Source organism: Chamaea fasciata, unplaced genomic scaffold (assembly GCF_029207755.1).
Source record: "Chamaea fasciata isolate MVZ Bird 193981 ecotype frontalis unplaced genomic scaffold, bChaFas1.0.hap1 SCAF_9, whole genome shotgun sequence".
Classification (NCBI taxonomy): Eukaryota; Metazoa; Chordata; class Aves; order Passeriformes; family Sylviidae; genus Chamaea; species Chamaea fasciata.
In genome coordinates this window covers 10,636,248-10,652,899 of record NW_027094094.1, presented here as the reverse complement: position 1 = coordinate 10,652,899, position 16,652 = coordinate 10,636,248, and the positions used below count along the sequence as shown (strand labels likewise).

Here is a 16,652-nt window from a genome sequence, read left to right as displayed (position 1 = left end):
CAGGTGCATTAGCCAAGCAGCCAGCTAGGAAAGGCAGCTTGTTAGAAACAGGAGTACAAAAAAAAAAAATTCACCAGGGTTTGACAGAACTTTCATAGAAAACCTGGCCTGTTATAACCCAGCTTTATGGCTCCCTACAGCTGGAGCCATAGGATGGATGGAGCTGTTTCTCCTTTCTAATGGCCACCACCTACAAAGCCACTCATCTGGATCAAAGAGGAGTTGCCATGCTGCCCTACAGCAGTCCTCTTAATCCACAGCAGCACACTAAAATAGCAACTAACATCTTTAAGGCAGCTCAGGAAGACATCTCCTCTTCCTGGTCTCCAACATTAACATTTCAAAAGCAAATAAATCCTGATTCACAGAAAAGGACTCAATGTCCCCACAGACAGGCTCATGCAGTGAGTTATTTGGATGAAGGCAGACACTGAGTTTTGCTGGTTCAGAACATTAGGGATGTGCTTCAATCCACAGCAATGAAGGGGAAGCTAGAAGGGAGCAGGATCCAGTGCACACCTCAGTGCGGGTGAGTTCAGGCAAACCCCTACTAAATTTATAGTAAAGAATACAGCTGTATCTATTAATAAATCTATTCATTGCAGCAGTACCTGAGTAACTATTGTAGCTGTAGTGTGCAGCTATACTTAGCTACACGGCTCTGATGAGACAAGTTCCAGTTCCCAAACCCTGATGAGGGATAAGAAATGAGGAGACCATCAGAGCTCTACCATCTGTGTCTCCCCACTTGTCAGAAATCTAGGCCAGCAGACTTTGGCTCAGTTAGTGAAACCCATCCATCTCCTGTTTAACTCTTTAGAAGCCAGGGAAGCTCGACTTGTATAAACCCTCACAACAGGGACTTTAGAAAAAGCCCAGATGAAATCAATGATAGAGTAAGGCAGGATTGGGCAGGATCAGATAGCTGGATCTCTTCATCTGCAGGTTAGAATATCACCCAGTGGACCTGTGATACCCAAACTGTGACAAGCAATTCAACTGCAAGAAATCCTACGGCATGCAGCCAAAAATGATGTTACACTGCTTCGTGGTCCAGTGGGCAGCCTAAACCTGACTAGCAGGAAATAAGCAAGAAGAGACTTCTCTAAAAACATATCTGTGCTGTTACAGAGCCTGCCAGCTCTATCTGGCAATCTGGAAACCCCAATGACATCTGATTAGCATATGAAATTGACAGATGTTAATTATGTGGGTTTATATATGGGGCTTGAATACAAATATGTATGAAATACAAAAAGTTATATTTATCAGGGTAACCTCTGTAACACCTCAAAGGTTTACAGGTTCTAACACTTACTGAAATGATACATCATAAGATCTGAAGTCCAGTATGTTGCCTGCGAGCCCAGGCTCATCCACAGGCTCAGAAAGAAGGTTTTACTTTCTTGCCGAATATTTTACTCTGGTTTTCTGTGCTGCAGTGGTGGGATACTGCAAGAGGAAGATCTTCTGACACGCTAAGAAGAATAATTTAATTTTGAATTCAAAATGAGTCTTTTTATTAACTTCAGTGGATTTTGGATCAAGATCTGAGACCAGTAAAATGAATGTTAACCAAGTGAGAGCCTGTGTGGCTGATTTTCAAACAGTGGAATACCGATTAAAAATGAGATCCATGACTTACAAAAAGCTTTGATAAATTTGCATTTAAAAGCTTGTAAACCATTCCCAAGACAGGCTTAGATTCTTATTTCCCAAGTTTTCCTTCGAATTCACTAAGTAGTCTTCTCTGTACATCCGTATTTTTAATTTATAATGGAACTTGTTCTTATTTTCACCAAAGACTGCAGTAATATACTACGTTAGTAACTGCAATTTAAGAGGGGTAAAAAAACTTGTTTAACATGATAATCAAACATTTATTTTTCAAATTACTCTAGCTACAATCACAGTTAAAATCAGAGCAAAACATATTAATTATTCTGATTATTACTCAGCTTAACAAGGCTACAGCCTAATAATCAGATTTTATTGCATAGAAAACTTTTGGGTTTCTTATTCCTTTCTCCTTTACTATCATTTATTGTAGCTATTTTAACTTATACTACTACACAGAACAGGCACATTTCAGAGACATGCAACAGGTTTTAAAGGGGCATATTCTCAAGAAGCAATGTCACCTCAGGGTGGTGGGGTGGCAGAGATGAAGCCTCCCCTTCCTTCATGTTCTTGAATCTAGAACACTGGTGTCCACATGAAAGTAGCTTCTCACACATATGCAAAGTCCAATCTAAATGCAGCTTTTAAGAGTCAATAAATGCTTCTACTAACTGAACACTGAAGTGTAAGCAAATTTCCCTTTAAGTGACCATAAAATGTACTCACCCTTTCCAAATATCCTTGCTGTGGATTACACATTTATGAAAAATATTAATATAAGTAAGTTAAGTGGCCTCTTGAAAAAAGCACCTCTAATTTTGCTGTAGTTATTGGGTCTGCTTGTTGTGGTTTTTTACTGCAGACCTCCAGACTGTACTTAAAACTACTGTGCTAATCACTTGAATTTATTAAAGTTCTCAAAACTCTGTCCAGGAACAATGCTGGTAATTTCTGTTCTCTCAGGCATTTTTTAGCTTGGCTAATTACATTCTCTCTGCCAAAATTTCCTCTGCAGCTTCAGAAAGAGATGATTTCGTTCCTCCTTTCTGCACAAATACTTTTTGCAGTTTCACCACCTGCTGTTAAAGAGAGGTCCAAATACATACTGATCTAGAAGAAGATATGTTTCAGGTACAATAGAGAAAGCAAATGGAGAATTGGTTTTCTTGTTTATTTCATTGCTCCTTAGAAATGTTAGCTTATACCAGCTTAGACAGGCTACCAGGTGTTTTTGTATTTGTGTGTGTTTGTTTGCAGGGCCCTTCCACATACTCAAAGAGAGAAAAACTTAATTTCCCTGCTCTTCACAAATCAGTGAGGTGGAGTATCTTTTTCTGGATTGAAACACATGAAGAAGGAGACTTTCCTGCATGGCCCTCTGTGAAAATCACTCCTTTCACCACACACCCATCACCATTAACACTGCCTGTGGTCACAGCCACCCTGTCCCTGAAGAACCCAGGCAAAGAACCCACCTGGGATCAACGTCTGACCCAGAAGGAAGAAACGTGTAGACTAATTTCACTTCAGATTAAACTCAAGCTGGACCACAGCAGCCTTCAGTGTGAATAATTTGACAGATTACTGAGTAATATTTTATGACATTTAGGGATGGATTTTTCAGAAGGATGAGGCATTTATTTTTTCTGAGGTTTTGCATTTTAAGGAGAGAACAGTCTTTCCAGTGCTTGGATTTTGAAAGCAGGAAAACTTGGAGAGAGAGAGTGTTTTGATTTTTAGTTTTAAACTCTCCCCCTCCCCAGCAAAAATAATGTTGTTTTCTTTTGATGATTCTGCTTCACTTACTTAAAAATTTCATCAAATATTGATGCAGAAAGCCTAGGAAATATCTTTTTACTGAAAGACATGTTTTTTTCCATCTCAAATCGTAGAGACCATGTATCTCTCACTCAGCAATAATACACAAGTGTGTATAGTATAATGTAGCACCTATTCATATAATTCCAAACAGAACATATACACACAGCTTTAGTATGGCAGTAATGTAGATATATTGAACAATATTAACCTTCTTTATAGTGAGAACATACTTTTTATTATGCACATGAATTGACTATTAATAAAAACTGTTTGTACTTACACAGCAACTCACCCCCAAAAAACTCAGTGAGATTTTCTCAGCAAAATACATTTCTGTTTTGCAGAAGTCAGGAGCTACCACTTCCAATTGCAAAAGCTTCAGTGCAGCTCTTTCAAAGTTATGTGTTAAATGAGAAAGCAGGTAAAGAAATAAAAAGTTATAGATTATTTTTTTTTTTACTTTTGTTAAAGTTACCTCTTCACTCCTACAGATATGAAAATAGAAAATAACTCAGTTAACTTGAGCACTGACATCTGTGGAGACGCAGTGACACGGGTTGTAGTCTCACACGGAAAGCACTCCAAGTTCCTGACCGGCTGTTGTAACCTATATTGGAATCTGTGCCCTATATTGGAATCTGTGGTAGCTGAATCAGCTGAAGGATACCCTGGGCTGGGCCTCTCACTGGTAGGAGTCAGCTACAACAGAGCCAGACTCCAAAGCTATATTGACACTGGGATCTTCCTCATCAACCCATGGGTGGTTTTGTCACGGAGGTGCCCTAGCAAAATAAAACTGTAGACAGGTCTGGCTGTATCTACAGTGCCTTCAGGGACCTAGATAAAGAAAGAATCTAAACTTCAGTTCCTCCTGACTTAGCTCCAACAAGGCTACATTTCTGAACATGCAAACTTGTTACGGTACATCTGCTGTCCAAATGGTGGAAAAACCAACTAAATTCAGTCTGCCTGCAGGTCCTGCCTGGTTGCAAACACCAGAAACACCCTCAAAGAGCCACTTCATGGCTGACTTTTCTGATCCACATCAACCATTTGGTGAATATCAATCACACACTTTTAGCTTAGATTATCCTCACTGAAAGCAAGGGAATCCCAAAGCCCAAAGAAGCGTGGGTTGTTTTTTTTTTTTTTTTTCCCTGAATTTCCTTTTAGCACAGACTTGGCATGTTTGCAAATCTCACCTTCAGGGTAGGCTTAAATCCACTCTTGAGAGACACTGAGGTGGCAGCCACACTTACATAAGAGCAGCTGCACATAGCATAATTTTAGTGGTTCTAACGTCACAGAAGCAGGCTGTGACAAGCACAGCACTTGCTGCTAGCCAGTCCAGGTAGATTGCTTGATCATCATCGATCACCAGGAGACAAAAATGCTTTTATCGATATTATTTTACTGTTTATTTAGAGACGTGAGCGGCAGACACACTCCAATAAGAAAGGTACACCTATCCAATTGTATTGTCATACAAGAAAGGAGAGGGAGGCCCTGAGGCTCCAGAGAGTTGTCAGGTACACAGCTCTTGCTCCCCTCAACTTTCAGAGCACAGTATTTTTACTAGCAAGGCTCACAGCGTGTTTGTCCTACAGTTGCTGGAAAACCTTGTCTGTAAAGTAATTGGGGCACATCAGCTGAAGGAAGAGAACAAAAAGAGGAAGGAAGTAAGCCGTATCATCATATGAAACATATCTATTCTTTCACTGGAGTTTTCTTATACTCCTGATGACAAGTGAAACAGAGATTAAACTAGAAGTCTCACGAAAATGTTGTTGTTGTTGTCCTCAAGGTATATATATCTGTGGTTTGGAATTTTCATTCTTGCCATCTTTAGCAAAGTTTCAGTAATAATGAAAAGGAGAGGGAAACCCAACAAGTTCTACCAGGCAAAGAGCCAGAGCTCCAATTACAGCGAGTACGATGGGAAAAGAGTAATAGATTTTAACTGGTGCCCAAGGGGGGAAGGAAGGTCAGTGTCTTTGGAACAATGGGAGTCTTGGGTGGTAATTGACTGAAGGCTCCTGTGAGAGCTTGCAAATGGCAGCAACACACCTGAAACGGGAAAGGTCTGGCATCCTGGAACACATGGAAAAGTATTGCTGGTAGAGGTAGTACAGAAAGAGAACAGTGAAACATTCTATCAAGGAATCAGACTTGGGAGGCAGCTCTCAGCTACAAGGTTTGAAATGTCAAGACGTATTTTCATTAGAGAAATTTATTTTAGTTTAAAAAGGAATATTGCCATGCCACTAGTGTTAGGCACACAGGGGTCTGGAGCAGCAACGATCTGTCCACTGCTAGTGAATCATTGAATTACCTAACCCTCCGTGATAACCTGGTGCTACTCTGCCAAACAGGCTCAAATGATCAATGCTTTCCTGTCTGCACCTCTTTTTCTTTTTCTTCTTTTTTTTTTTTCCTTTTCCAGTGAAAGGGTTTGTTTATATCTTTAAGCAATAAAAATGAAGTGCACAAACTTGCACAGGAGAACTGCAGTTTGCGACTCCGTCTCAGAAAGAAGTGGCATAAAAAGAGACCTGGAAGATTGTGATCTTCCAGAATCACAAGAATTAGGAGGAAAGATGATTTTGTGGCTATGATTTCAACCAAAATCCTGTGTTCAGTTTCTGTCTGCTGTCTGATTATTTTTTGACCTTAGAAAAACATAGATTTTATCTCATTCATAAACTAGGACTGACAATATTTCTCCTGAACTAAAATTAACCAAAAAAAAAAAAAAAAAAACCAAAAAAAAAAGTCTCAAGTAGAAGCAGAGAAACAGAGAAACTTTCTTCCTCAATTGATGCTACCTGGGTTCATCTGCAATTGTTCTTTACTTCTGGGAGCTGACCAACATGGCATTAGGGAGGACATATGGATGTGTTTGTGTTTCTCCCTTCACTGCCAAAAGCTAAGCACAAACTGCTGTCGTTCAGATTTGCTATGCAATTACATTGATTATTTACCATTAGTAAGAGTAATAAATGGAAGATAAGTTGCACACCAGAACCCAAAGGAACAGATGCTGCTCAAACACAGAGGAAAAAAAAAATCTCTTCCTATAAATTCTTAACTTATAAATAGGACAGAAGAATCTTGGTCTTGGTGCAGAAGGGTGAGTCACAATAATATGATTTTGTGTTTTCAGGGCTGCATAATGTCCAGGAACAGCTGTAAGCCCATTGCCATGCTTATTATTAAGGAATTACTTCTAATGGATTTTCTTTACCAGAAAGCTACATCCAGAGCTCACAATATGTTCAGGAGTAGAGTTCACAGAAATTGCCTGTGAAGAAACAAAGAGAGACCAGCAACCATACCACACAAAAAAGGCTACATCCTCTAAAACATATTCTGTCTGAAAAAAAAGCAAACAACAAAAAACAAAAAACAAACAAACAAAAAAAAACCCAAACAAAAAAAACAAAACAAAACAAAAAAAACACCCTACAGAAAAATAATACTCAAACTCTGTGCAATGTGATGTGCGAAGGAGACCTAAACCAGGGGAAGATGAATTTTTTTAACCATATCTGATGAAGACACATCATCTAATTCTGCATTAAGATTAGGCATCACAAATTGAGGGTTTGTTGGTAACTGTGCAGTTGCATGGAGAACATATTCCACAGCTTTCTGTCTTTGGTCCATGTGGAAAAACTTACTAACCAAACACATAAGCATCTCATCACTCCACAAGAGAGACAAAACCCTGAGAAATGCCTGCACATACAGAATTTGTAATGCAAGGACCAGATCACAGTTCCTTTCTAATTCTCCTTTATTACCTCTAATGAAGGAATTAGGTACATGGGACTGGAAACTGAAGAGATTTTATATTTACACACAGACAAAGAGAGACCTAAATGCAGATGTGCAGTGGAGAATTCAGTGTTTTGCATTGAAGCTGTTCAGAGCAGACTTTTGACAACCAACAAATTGGTTAAAAATATAATTTAGGTACCATTATTATGTTCCATTGTTTTCAGTAGAATTTATCTTCGTAAATCTCTAAAGAATTTTAAAAGGAAACATTTCAAAACAAAATGGCTTTAGCTTTTCACACCCAAGACATTGTTATTCTAACATCAATCTCTTCAAGACAGAAAAGTCTTAGATGACCTCAGCAGAAAAAAAAATAGTGTTTTGACTAGGAATGAGTGCTTTCAATCAACATGATTTTTTTCTTTCTCTAAATAACAAAATCCATTATTCATAATCTTCTATATGCAATAAAAAACTGCAAATTTGATTTTTGCTTGTCAAATACTGTGCTCATTTAAATGTTTAACTCTAAAACCTTATCTTTTGAAAATATTTCACCAGCTTTTTAACTGCAGTGTCAGTTTAAGAAACAGCAACAAAAGTGTGTTGGCTCACAGATTCATGGTAACATTTGGCCACACTCAAAATTTACTACCAAGTATTTCTCTCAAATCCTCACATGTTCTTCTTAGCAAATGTGCATAGAAACACTGTTCAGGAAGTGTGCCCTGAACATTCACCACAGGCTGATTTCACTCCCCTATCCATGAAAAAAGTGCTTGGGAAACAGTGGTCTAGGGCTTGATCCACTGAGTCAGAATACACAGCAAGAACTCTTCTGTTCATTCTCTTTACGAACATATTTTGGTGTACTTGATTAATGTCAACCTCAACACCACCCTCAGCACTGCCTCCAACAATTGCCACTATCATTGCTCTGCCTCCTCAACAGCGTTCCTCTCCTTTGTTCTCACTTATCCCTAAAACATCTACTTTACAGAAACATTGACCACAATTCAGTACTTCTGAACATGGTAGAAGAGATTCCTCCACAGAAAAACTGATTTTGTGCAAATTTGTGGGGGTCCCATGCCCATCTGAAAGCCATGTCATGGTAAAAAGAAAGAGAATGAATTCTATGTATTCCCACCCACAGCCTCCCTATGCCATTACTCCCCAAGCTGTGTGATTGTATTTTGAAAAGCATTGTATTTTCCTTGCTCCCTGAGTTATATGTCCTTCCTAAATGTTTTAATTCCTTTTCTGACTGCTGTTGAGAAAGAGGTGGAGAGATGGGAATCAAAAGACGCAATAGAAAAGATACAGATTACAGTGCCTTGTTTTCAGTAAGTTTTGGCCGTTGAATTCTCTGTTTTGTGTTAAATTTGACTCTTTTTTAAGTTATTATTATCATTATTATTCTTGCTCTGGAAAATCTCATTTTGTCCCTCCAACAAGAAACCTAAGCCTTTCACTTAGTAGCGCTAAAAGGAAAAGGTCATTCATGATTTTTGCAATATCTTTTTCATACCAGACACCTAATTATTCCCATTTTCTCCACAAAGCTTGGCTGCTTCCTCAAGGACCTCTTACTCTCAGTTTGATATATGAATCATCACTTGTTGGTCTCTAGTTCTCATGCTATTTGCATACAAGTCAAATTCCACATTTTCTTAGCAGTAGATGGCTTTCTAATTGCATCCATTAATCTTTGCCATCACTCCCCTCTCTCTGCATTTACTAGCACTTACCAATCAGAAGTTTAATAATCAAGAATATTTTTCTTGTTTATTTTCTTCACTTTCTTCTCCCCGTGCTCCAAGCACAGCTAGACAGAAGGGAAAACCCTTGAGTATCCTGTCATTTCATCATTCATTTCTGCATAACAACATATCTAGACTGCAGAAGGAGTGAGCAGTTGCAATCTGATGGCAAACATGACCTACAGATTACACTCTCTGCTAATTAACAGACAGTACTTTGCTGCAGGCCAAGCAAGGGAGGGTTGAGTGGTCAATATTCAAACAACATTTGGGCTTTCTTAAGCTATCATTTCCAAAGTGCCACAAAACAGCCATTTTATGGTCATGTCACAGATCTTTTTCCCTTGAAGGTGAACTTCTGAAGATATACAGTATCAAGACAACTTCCAAATTTCATGTTCCTACCACGACACAACAGGGAAAGGAGATAAAAGAGATTTAGTTACCTAACTTTAATACTTCAAAACGCGGAAGGTAACTGAAAAAAACCCTGCTGAACATATTTTTAGCCTAATTTTATGGGACACTGAACAAACTGATTTTTAACCACTTGGGACCAGTTTTTCATCGGGAAAAAAACCTCAATATTATGGCATCTGGCTTTCTTCCTGGTTTAAACAGCCTGTCTTACTTACAGAAACGGATGGAGCTACAAGTTTGAAACTAAGACAGGTCTGTTCTTGCTCTGCCATCAATCCCAGCTGCCTGTATATGGCCTGCAACTAACAACATATTGCGCCTGTGCTCTCTAAGCTGCTGGTATATATCCTTCCTTGCCAAAAGGGACATCATCTGTTCCAGAGAGTTTGGTAAATCACAGAGGAATTAAAAAGGGATAAAAGAACTGAAGAAAATTCAACAAGAGATTACCTTGCATAAATTTTAATTGTCCAGTTTGCAGAAATCAGGGAACAGACTCAGAAGGGAAAGAACACTTTTGAAACTCTGAAGTTGAATTTTGTGGCTTACACCTCCCTATCATTAGTTTGAACACCCAGTGTTCCCTTGGAGACTTCTGTGAGATACAAAGGCATACTGTAGTGCTACTTTGAGTGAGGAAATGTCAAAACTGCCACTATTTTTGATAGGCTTACAAGAGCAGAAGTGGAATAAATGGGCTTTGATTTCACTTCATATCCAAGAAGAGATATGGATGTGGAGTAATGGCAAGGGCTTTGTGTGTAATGGCTATTGTGAGAGCTGTCATGTACTGCAGACATGAATCAGAAAGTTTGGTAGCAGATGCTGCCACACACTTCAAAAGTAGAAAGATTCACTTTGAAAGATGAGGCTCTGCCTTCAGTTTGTTAATATGGATTGTTAATTATTTGTTTCCCCACGAACTCGGTATTAAAGACAGCATCAGCTCTACAGTGACACACCTTCACTGACTCCAGAGAAACCACCCAACTGCCAGATCATATCCAACAGATGTGAGCAACAATCCACCTTTCTAAATTAGTAAAAAATTCTCCTTGTTTGCATGTGAGATGGGAGACAGAAAAGACTGTCTTCTGAAATGGAAATCAAGTCTATACTTGTTTATCTGGTTCACAGCTAGAATTACTCTTGAGTCGAAAGGTATTACAAGCAAAAGTGAAAACTGTAATTGCATTAACCCAAGGACATCCCAAGATTATCAGATTTTCCAGTTACCACCACCAGAGGCTTGTAAAGCAGCCGACTTAATCCATCATTATTGCTAAACTGCAGAAAATTAAAGCTTAATTCTCAGTGTGAGACATCCCTCTTCCCATGGGTAGTGAACTGTTTGCATGTGTACAGTGTTATCCACTGAACCACCCCTGCAGTCCAAGATAGAATCTTGTAGGTTCAGGGTTTCAACTCTTTTCTGATGAGGTGGAATCTTTAGCTCAAACTGCTGAATGAAACAGATTTAGGCCACTGTATTTAGAGAAAAAAAACAGATGTTAAGAAGAATTCCTAACTTCCTCCACTGGAAGACCATTGGATAAAAGGCATATGTAGTACTATCCAACCCAAACTGCCTATCAAGTAAGTGAAAACAGGAGATAAATCCCACACCATATACTCTCAACTCCCTCCCTCCGAAATACTCTCTCTGAAGCAAATTATGAGGTTATAAAGAATTATTACTTATGGTCATAGCATAGGAGACATTTCATGCACCATCTTATGTTATACAGCTTTTAATCCAAACAGAAGTTTCCATTTGAACAAGTTTATGTTTTGACATCCAAAACTCTGCAGGACAAGGTGGTTCCTCCCTTTAAAAAGGTACAAAAACATTCTAAGTAAACATCTCCTTGAACATCTCCCACCCACAAAAAAAAAAAAAAAAAAGAAAAAAAGAAAAAAAAAAAGGAAATACAAAACCCCAAATGCAAAAAAACACCAACCACAAAACCCCAAACAATTCCAACCATTCACAATATGCCTTTTTGGTCTCTTATGTCTCTTTGAAGGCTGGACTCAGCCTGCAGCTAACAGGGACGTTTCCTTCCAAAGGAAGAGAGGAGAGCAAGGAAATAATTGCTTTTATCTCAGCAAGAGTGGACTGCAATCACACATTGCTCTATGTGCATGACTGACAGAGGCTGGTTTCCAACTGATTCGCTAAGGATGCCATCCCTTGATGGCCATGGGATTGACTTAGTCCACAGTGAGGTTTGCTCAGAGCTCTGCTGAGCTCTAGTCTCCCCAGTACAAGCTGTCAGCCTTCACACCAAGGTTTACAGAGGCTACAAGGAGGACAAAACCGGAAGTAACTGCTTTTTCCTTGACTGAAAAAATCAAGACCTGCCCTCACATCAGAGTTCTGAAGGTTTCCATAGTGAGGCAGGTCAGAAAGAGAATTTTTAGAAGTGTTCCAAAGTGATATTAGCAACTGAAGATAAACAGACTCTTGAGAAACAGCAAAGCCAGGTAGAACTGTACACCTCTGTGGATATTTTCCCCAACTCTTAGAAGAGCAGGTACAAAGCCAAGGGTAAAGCACACAGCTCTGGGTCTTACCCTTTATACAAGAGGGCCGTTTACATTTCAGAAACTGAACTTCCCTAGAGCAAATAAACTCCCCTAATACCACAGGACAGAAAGTACCAATCAATCAATTTCAGCTAATAAGGGTAAATTTTCTACTGTCTTGACTAATAGAAACTTCTGCCAACTATTCTGTGCAGAACCACCAGCCAATGCTAGAAAGAACAGAAGGCTAAACTGCCATTCCTTTAATTTCCTTTCATTTAAAACTCATTAATATAAATAAATTTGAAGTAGTTGGGGATCTAGCCAGCATTGAAACCCATGCAATTTTACTTACAATAAAAATGTGCTATCTTGGTGCTCCACACTCAACAGGACAATGCTTAACATATTGTAATAAAGGTGATAAACACAAGCAGTGACTATCAAGGAAGAAGAAGGCATCTGTAATCCATTCATCTTTAAAGAGAGAAAAAAAAAAGGCAACACTGTTCCACATAGCAATTAAAATCTGAACACTTGGAGGAATAAAGCAAAAAAAAAAAAAATCAAGGCAGGCCTGTGGAAAGGGAGAGAAAAAATAAAACAAACAAACAAACAAACACTACCACAAAAATTCAAACCCACAGGAAATATCTGATGCACTAGTCCTATTAATAGCATAAAAATCACTGGCAGATACTATCACCCAGCATTTGTTAATTAACTGAAGATACATAGATACAAGGGGCTCGAAAGTACAAAGAACGAATGGGCTGCACAAACTGGCTCTTCTCAGAGAACACAGTGTGCTTCCTACAAGGATACAGCATCTAAATTAGCCAGCAGCTCTTCCTGACTCAAAGAAAACCTCCAGTTAAACAAATTCTAGAGTCCCCACCACGACCCATTCACTTTTTATGTGCATATGCCTATGATTTTCCACGCAATGAGTAAAAACAACCTATCTGAAAGGTTTTTATAGAGAAAGACTGTAAGGCTTAGTGCATGTGAGTTTCTAGGAAAATGAATGACACGCTTCTGTGAAAATAGAAGGTATCAACTTGGATTTCTATTTTAGTTTTGTTTGTAACCCATCAGCATTATTCCCAAACAGTATTTCTTCATGTAGAAGCATTCAAATAATTTTCTTTCTCATCACAGAAGGCTCTATGAACCTAACAAATAAACCAATGTTGACATACCTAAGCCTAGGGATTTACTGCACATTGCACATATCTCTTCTGGAGACTTGTTGACAAATACTCAAACAGACTCTGTGTCTCTGGCAAGATCCATGTGGTACATTTTTTACCCCCTGATCAGTGTCATCTGTCATACAACCAGGTAGCACAGTAATTCAAGAAAAGGAAAGAAAACTAAAAAATGTTTCCACTTCTCTTTGCCAGGACTTATACATCACTATGTTAGAAACCACTTTCTGCCATTTCCTTTGGAAAATATTGTAATTTAGAAAAATGCCAAGCAACAGCAATAGGTCGTCAGTTTAAATTGTAAATAATGGTTGACTTTGTTCTAATTTTTTTTCCCAAGCATCCTTTTGCAATATGACATTGCCTGCAATGTCTGGTTAAAGGATTTAATTTTGTTCAATAAAGAGACAAGAATTGGAAGTCAAAAGCTTTTAGAAATAATTTGGCATGCATGGGCTGTGGGAAGCTCTGCAAATACTGGGTATTTATAGACCCAGTTTTTTTTCAAGATGGAGAAGAGCAAATAAATTACAACAAACAATTTATTCAGCACATGTTGTTGTTTGTTCATTTCCAGAATGTGAAAATAATCAGAAATTCATGAACAAATCTATCAATTATTTTAATAAATCCAATTACATGCATTCTACCGTTCGCTGTTCTAACTGTTCTGTTTTGCAAAGAAGAGACAAGACTTACATAAATGGTACACCTGCTTTTTTTCATTACAAGCAATCAGTCCTGAGCCAGCTGAGTTCAAAATTTACCTTCTGTTTCAATGGAACTACTCTTAAAAGTTAAATATGTGCTAAAAGAACTTTTTTTTCCCCTCAACAAGGCAACTTCAGTAAGTTAAGTACATGCTGACCCCCCTTACGGATCACTGCTGTAGCAAGGTCTCTCATCCAATAACTTCAAGAAAAATGCACCATTTTCCTTTCCACCACTGAAGAAGCCTTTTCTCTCTGCTAAGGAAGGCCTGATGGAACAAAGGACGTCAAAGGCTGCAGATGTAGTCTGAGAAATCACCACGTACAACTAATATTTAGGGAAAACACACTGTTAACATTTGCCCGGCACTAACTGCAGCTGTGTATGAACCCTTCACATGAAGGGTATGAGTTTTAGAAAATTCATGAACTTTAGAGTAGCTGAGTTCTACATTTTAAAAGCATTTCTGCAGCTACCCACCCAGCCCACATTAGTGAAACAAGATGGAAAGTGACCAGAGTTTCTGCAAGTGTTATCAGAATTTCAGGGGAGGAGAGGGGATGAAGTCTCAGGAGCCACAGATTTTTCCTTGGTGGCAATTTTTTAAAATATGTTTCCTTCAGCTTTTCATTCCTCAGGAGTTATAATAAAGACCTTGAACTTCAGTATTTTTGCTTTCCCTGTAGAAGTATTCTTAGTGTGGACACATGCCATGCCCTCTTAGCCTTGGGGGACTATTTGGGTGTCTAAAATTAAATGTTTATTGATGTTGGCCTGATGTTCTACAGAAACAGAGAGCATAAGGAGGGCCTTCAAAAGTTCTCCCTGCAAGCCTAACTCAGCTCCTGCTGAAATGAGCTTTGAAAAATTCAATCTTAGACCATTACCTAGGTCCTCTCATCCCAGGTGTTGCAGCTTTCCTCTGGCACTGTACCGTATTGACTATAGGACAACTTTACAGCAGACTTCTGCCAGAAAAGATAGTTCCACATTTCTGCCTGAAAGCTTTTTCCTTTCATTTATTTCGTTTTTGAGCTGGAAAAGGATTAGTTTTCAGGCAGGTCAGTCCTGGATCCAGCTCACCAGATGGCTACACAAACAAGGGTGGCAGAGAAAGGCAGGAAGTGGGAGGGTGCAGGATGCAGCCAGAGGTGATGAAGGCTTTTCAGTGCCAGCCTGCACTTCAGTTGGCTTGCTGAAGGACATTTAAGTGACCTGATAATTTCATTCTTCAGCTCCTAGAGAAGAGCTTCATGTCTTCTTAAGGGTCAGTATCAATGAGATGACATCTCTCCACTAATTTGGGGCCATTTAATTGCAATTTAAACTGCTAAGCATTGTCCTCTCTGTTTAGGACAGCTTCCTCTTCTTTCACAGTCTGTCTTAAAGAACATATAATTGCTTCAGTATAGTGAGAACAGCATTATAGTGACCTCAGCTGCCCAAACACACCCAGCCTCCTTTAGAGGTGAGTCTTTACTAAGATTTTCTGCCAGTGCATTTCAGTTTTGCCTGTAGTGACTCAAACTATGCACAAGGATTGAAAAACAAGGAGTAGGAAACAAAAAATTTTGTCAAAAATGCATCTCAAAGAAGGCATCCAGATTCCTTTCATGAATATGTCAGCATTATAAATTCATAGTAAATTGTTAGTCAGTAGGATGTCTGAATGATTAAAACCTTCTGGGCTTCGAAGGCATTTTCTCTGCAGGAATTTGTCAAATCCTGTTCAGTTCACTACTGGGAGCACTTAAAAGACAAATAATGTTACATACAATCTGGTCACTGTAGATGCATTTCTGCCATTTTAACGAGTCTCTCTCCCTTCCAGACAACAAAATCAACACCATCCAGAAGGTAAGCAATTACATGCATGGTACCTGTCCATTTAATAGCCATCCTTCCCTCAAGTATTACTGGTAAGTGGCACAGGTGGTGAAATTTGGGTTATACTTTGATAAAGTAACACTTTTTTTTTTTCAGGCAAGAGCACCAGAGAGATTCCTGCTACTTAAATAGTAACAGATATTGAGGAAATCAGAAGAGATCTCCAGGACAGCATTAGCATCATAAAGCTAAAATGAGCCAACACATTGTCACCTACCTTACGTTTGTTTGTTGGGCAAACATACAAGTAGCTCAGAATAGTCTTCAGACCAACTTTATCATTCAGTTTCTCATATGTTGTCCCATAATCTGTTGACCTACAATGCAAGAGAGAATCTTATAAGTACAAACACTTAATCACAAAACCACAAGTCACTTGGCAGCTTTTCAATATAAGTCATGCTTTAAATAGCGAAATGGCTCTCTAGAGCTTTTGCAATGATTCATGTAGTATATAATGATACTTAATTATATACACACAGCATCATGTGCGTGTTTATAATTTGCATTTAAATTAGATTAGGAAAAATTAAACCAGCATCTTCCCAAAGCATCTTAAACATGCACAATAAGAAATGCTACATTCTGCATACAGAAGATAATGATTGTCAGAAAAGCCAAATAGCAGACAGCAAGAGACTAAGGTTATCAATTCATCATATACTACAAGCTTAGACTAATTTTGTTAAGATGGCTTATCTCAGCATATTCCAAAGTAGCTTCTCTGACACTGACTAGAAGAAAGGATGGACACGTGTGCTTTATTTTTGCTTTAAAAGCCACCACTAAATAGAGAAAATAAAATATTTCTGAAATGAGGGGTTGCCTAAAAAACCCTGACTACATGTCTTGGGGAAGAACAAAAGAAGTGAACAAATAAGACTGTCCAGTGTTCCTGTAGGAGTTACTC

The 16,652-nt window shown here is 38.7% G+C and overlaps 1 protein-coding gene across 3 annotated transcripts in view; it reads right to left on the bottom strand.

Annotated features, from left to right (window-relative positions):
- The window catches only part of SORCS1 (sortilin related VPS10 domain containing receptor 1), a 261,592-nt gene that overhangs the window by 129,055 nt on the left and 115,885 nt on the right, over positions 1-16,652 (bottom strand). For all 3 annotated transcript variants that reach the window (XM_066190961.1, XM_066190963.1, XM_066190962.1), the window contains exon 3: positions 15,960-16,059. In XM_066190961.1, coding sequence (XP_066047058.1) covers positions 15,960-16,059 — 100 coding nt within the window. The remainder of the gene's footprint in view (positions 1-15,959; positions 16,060-16,652) is intronic.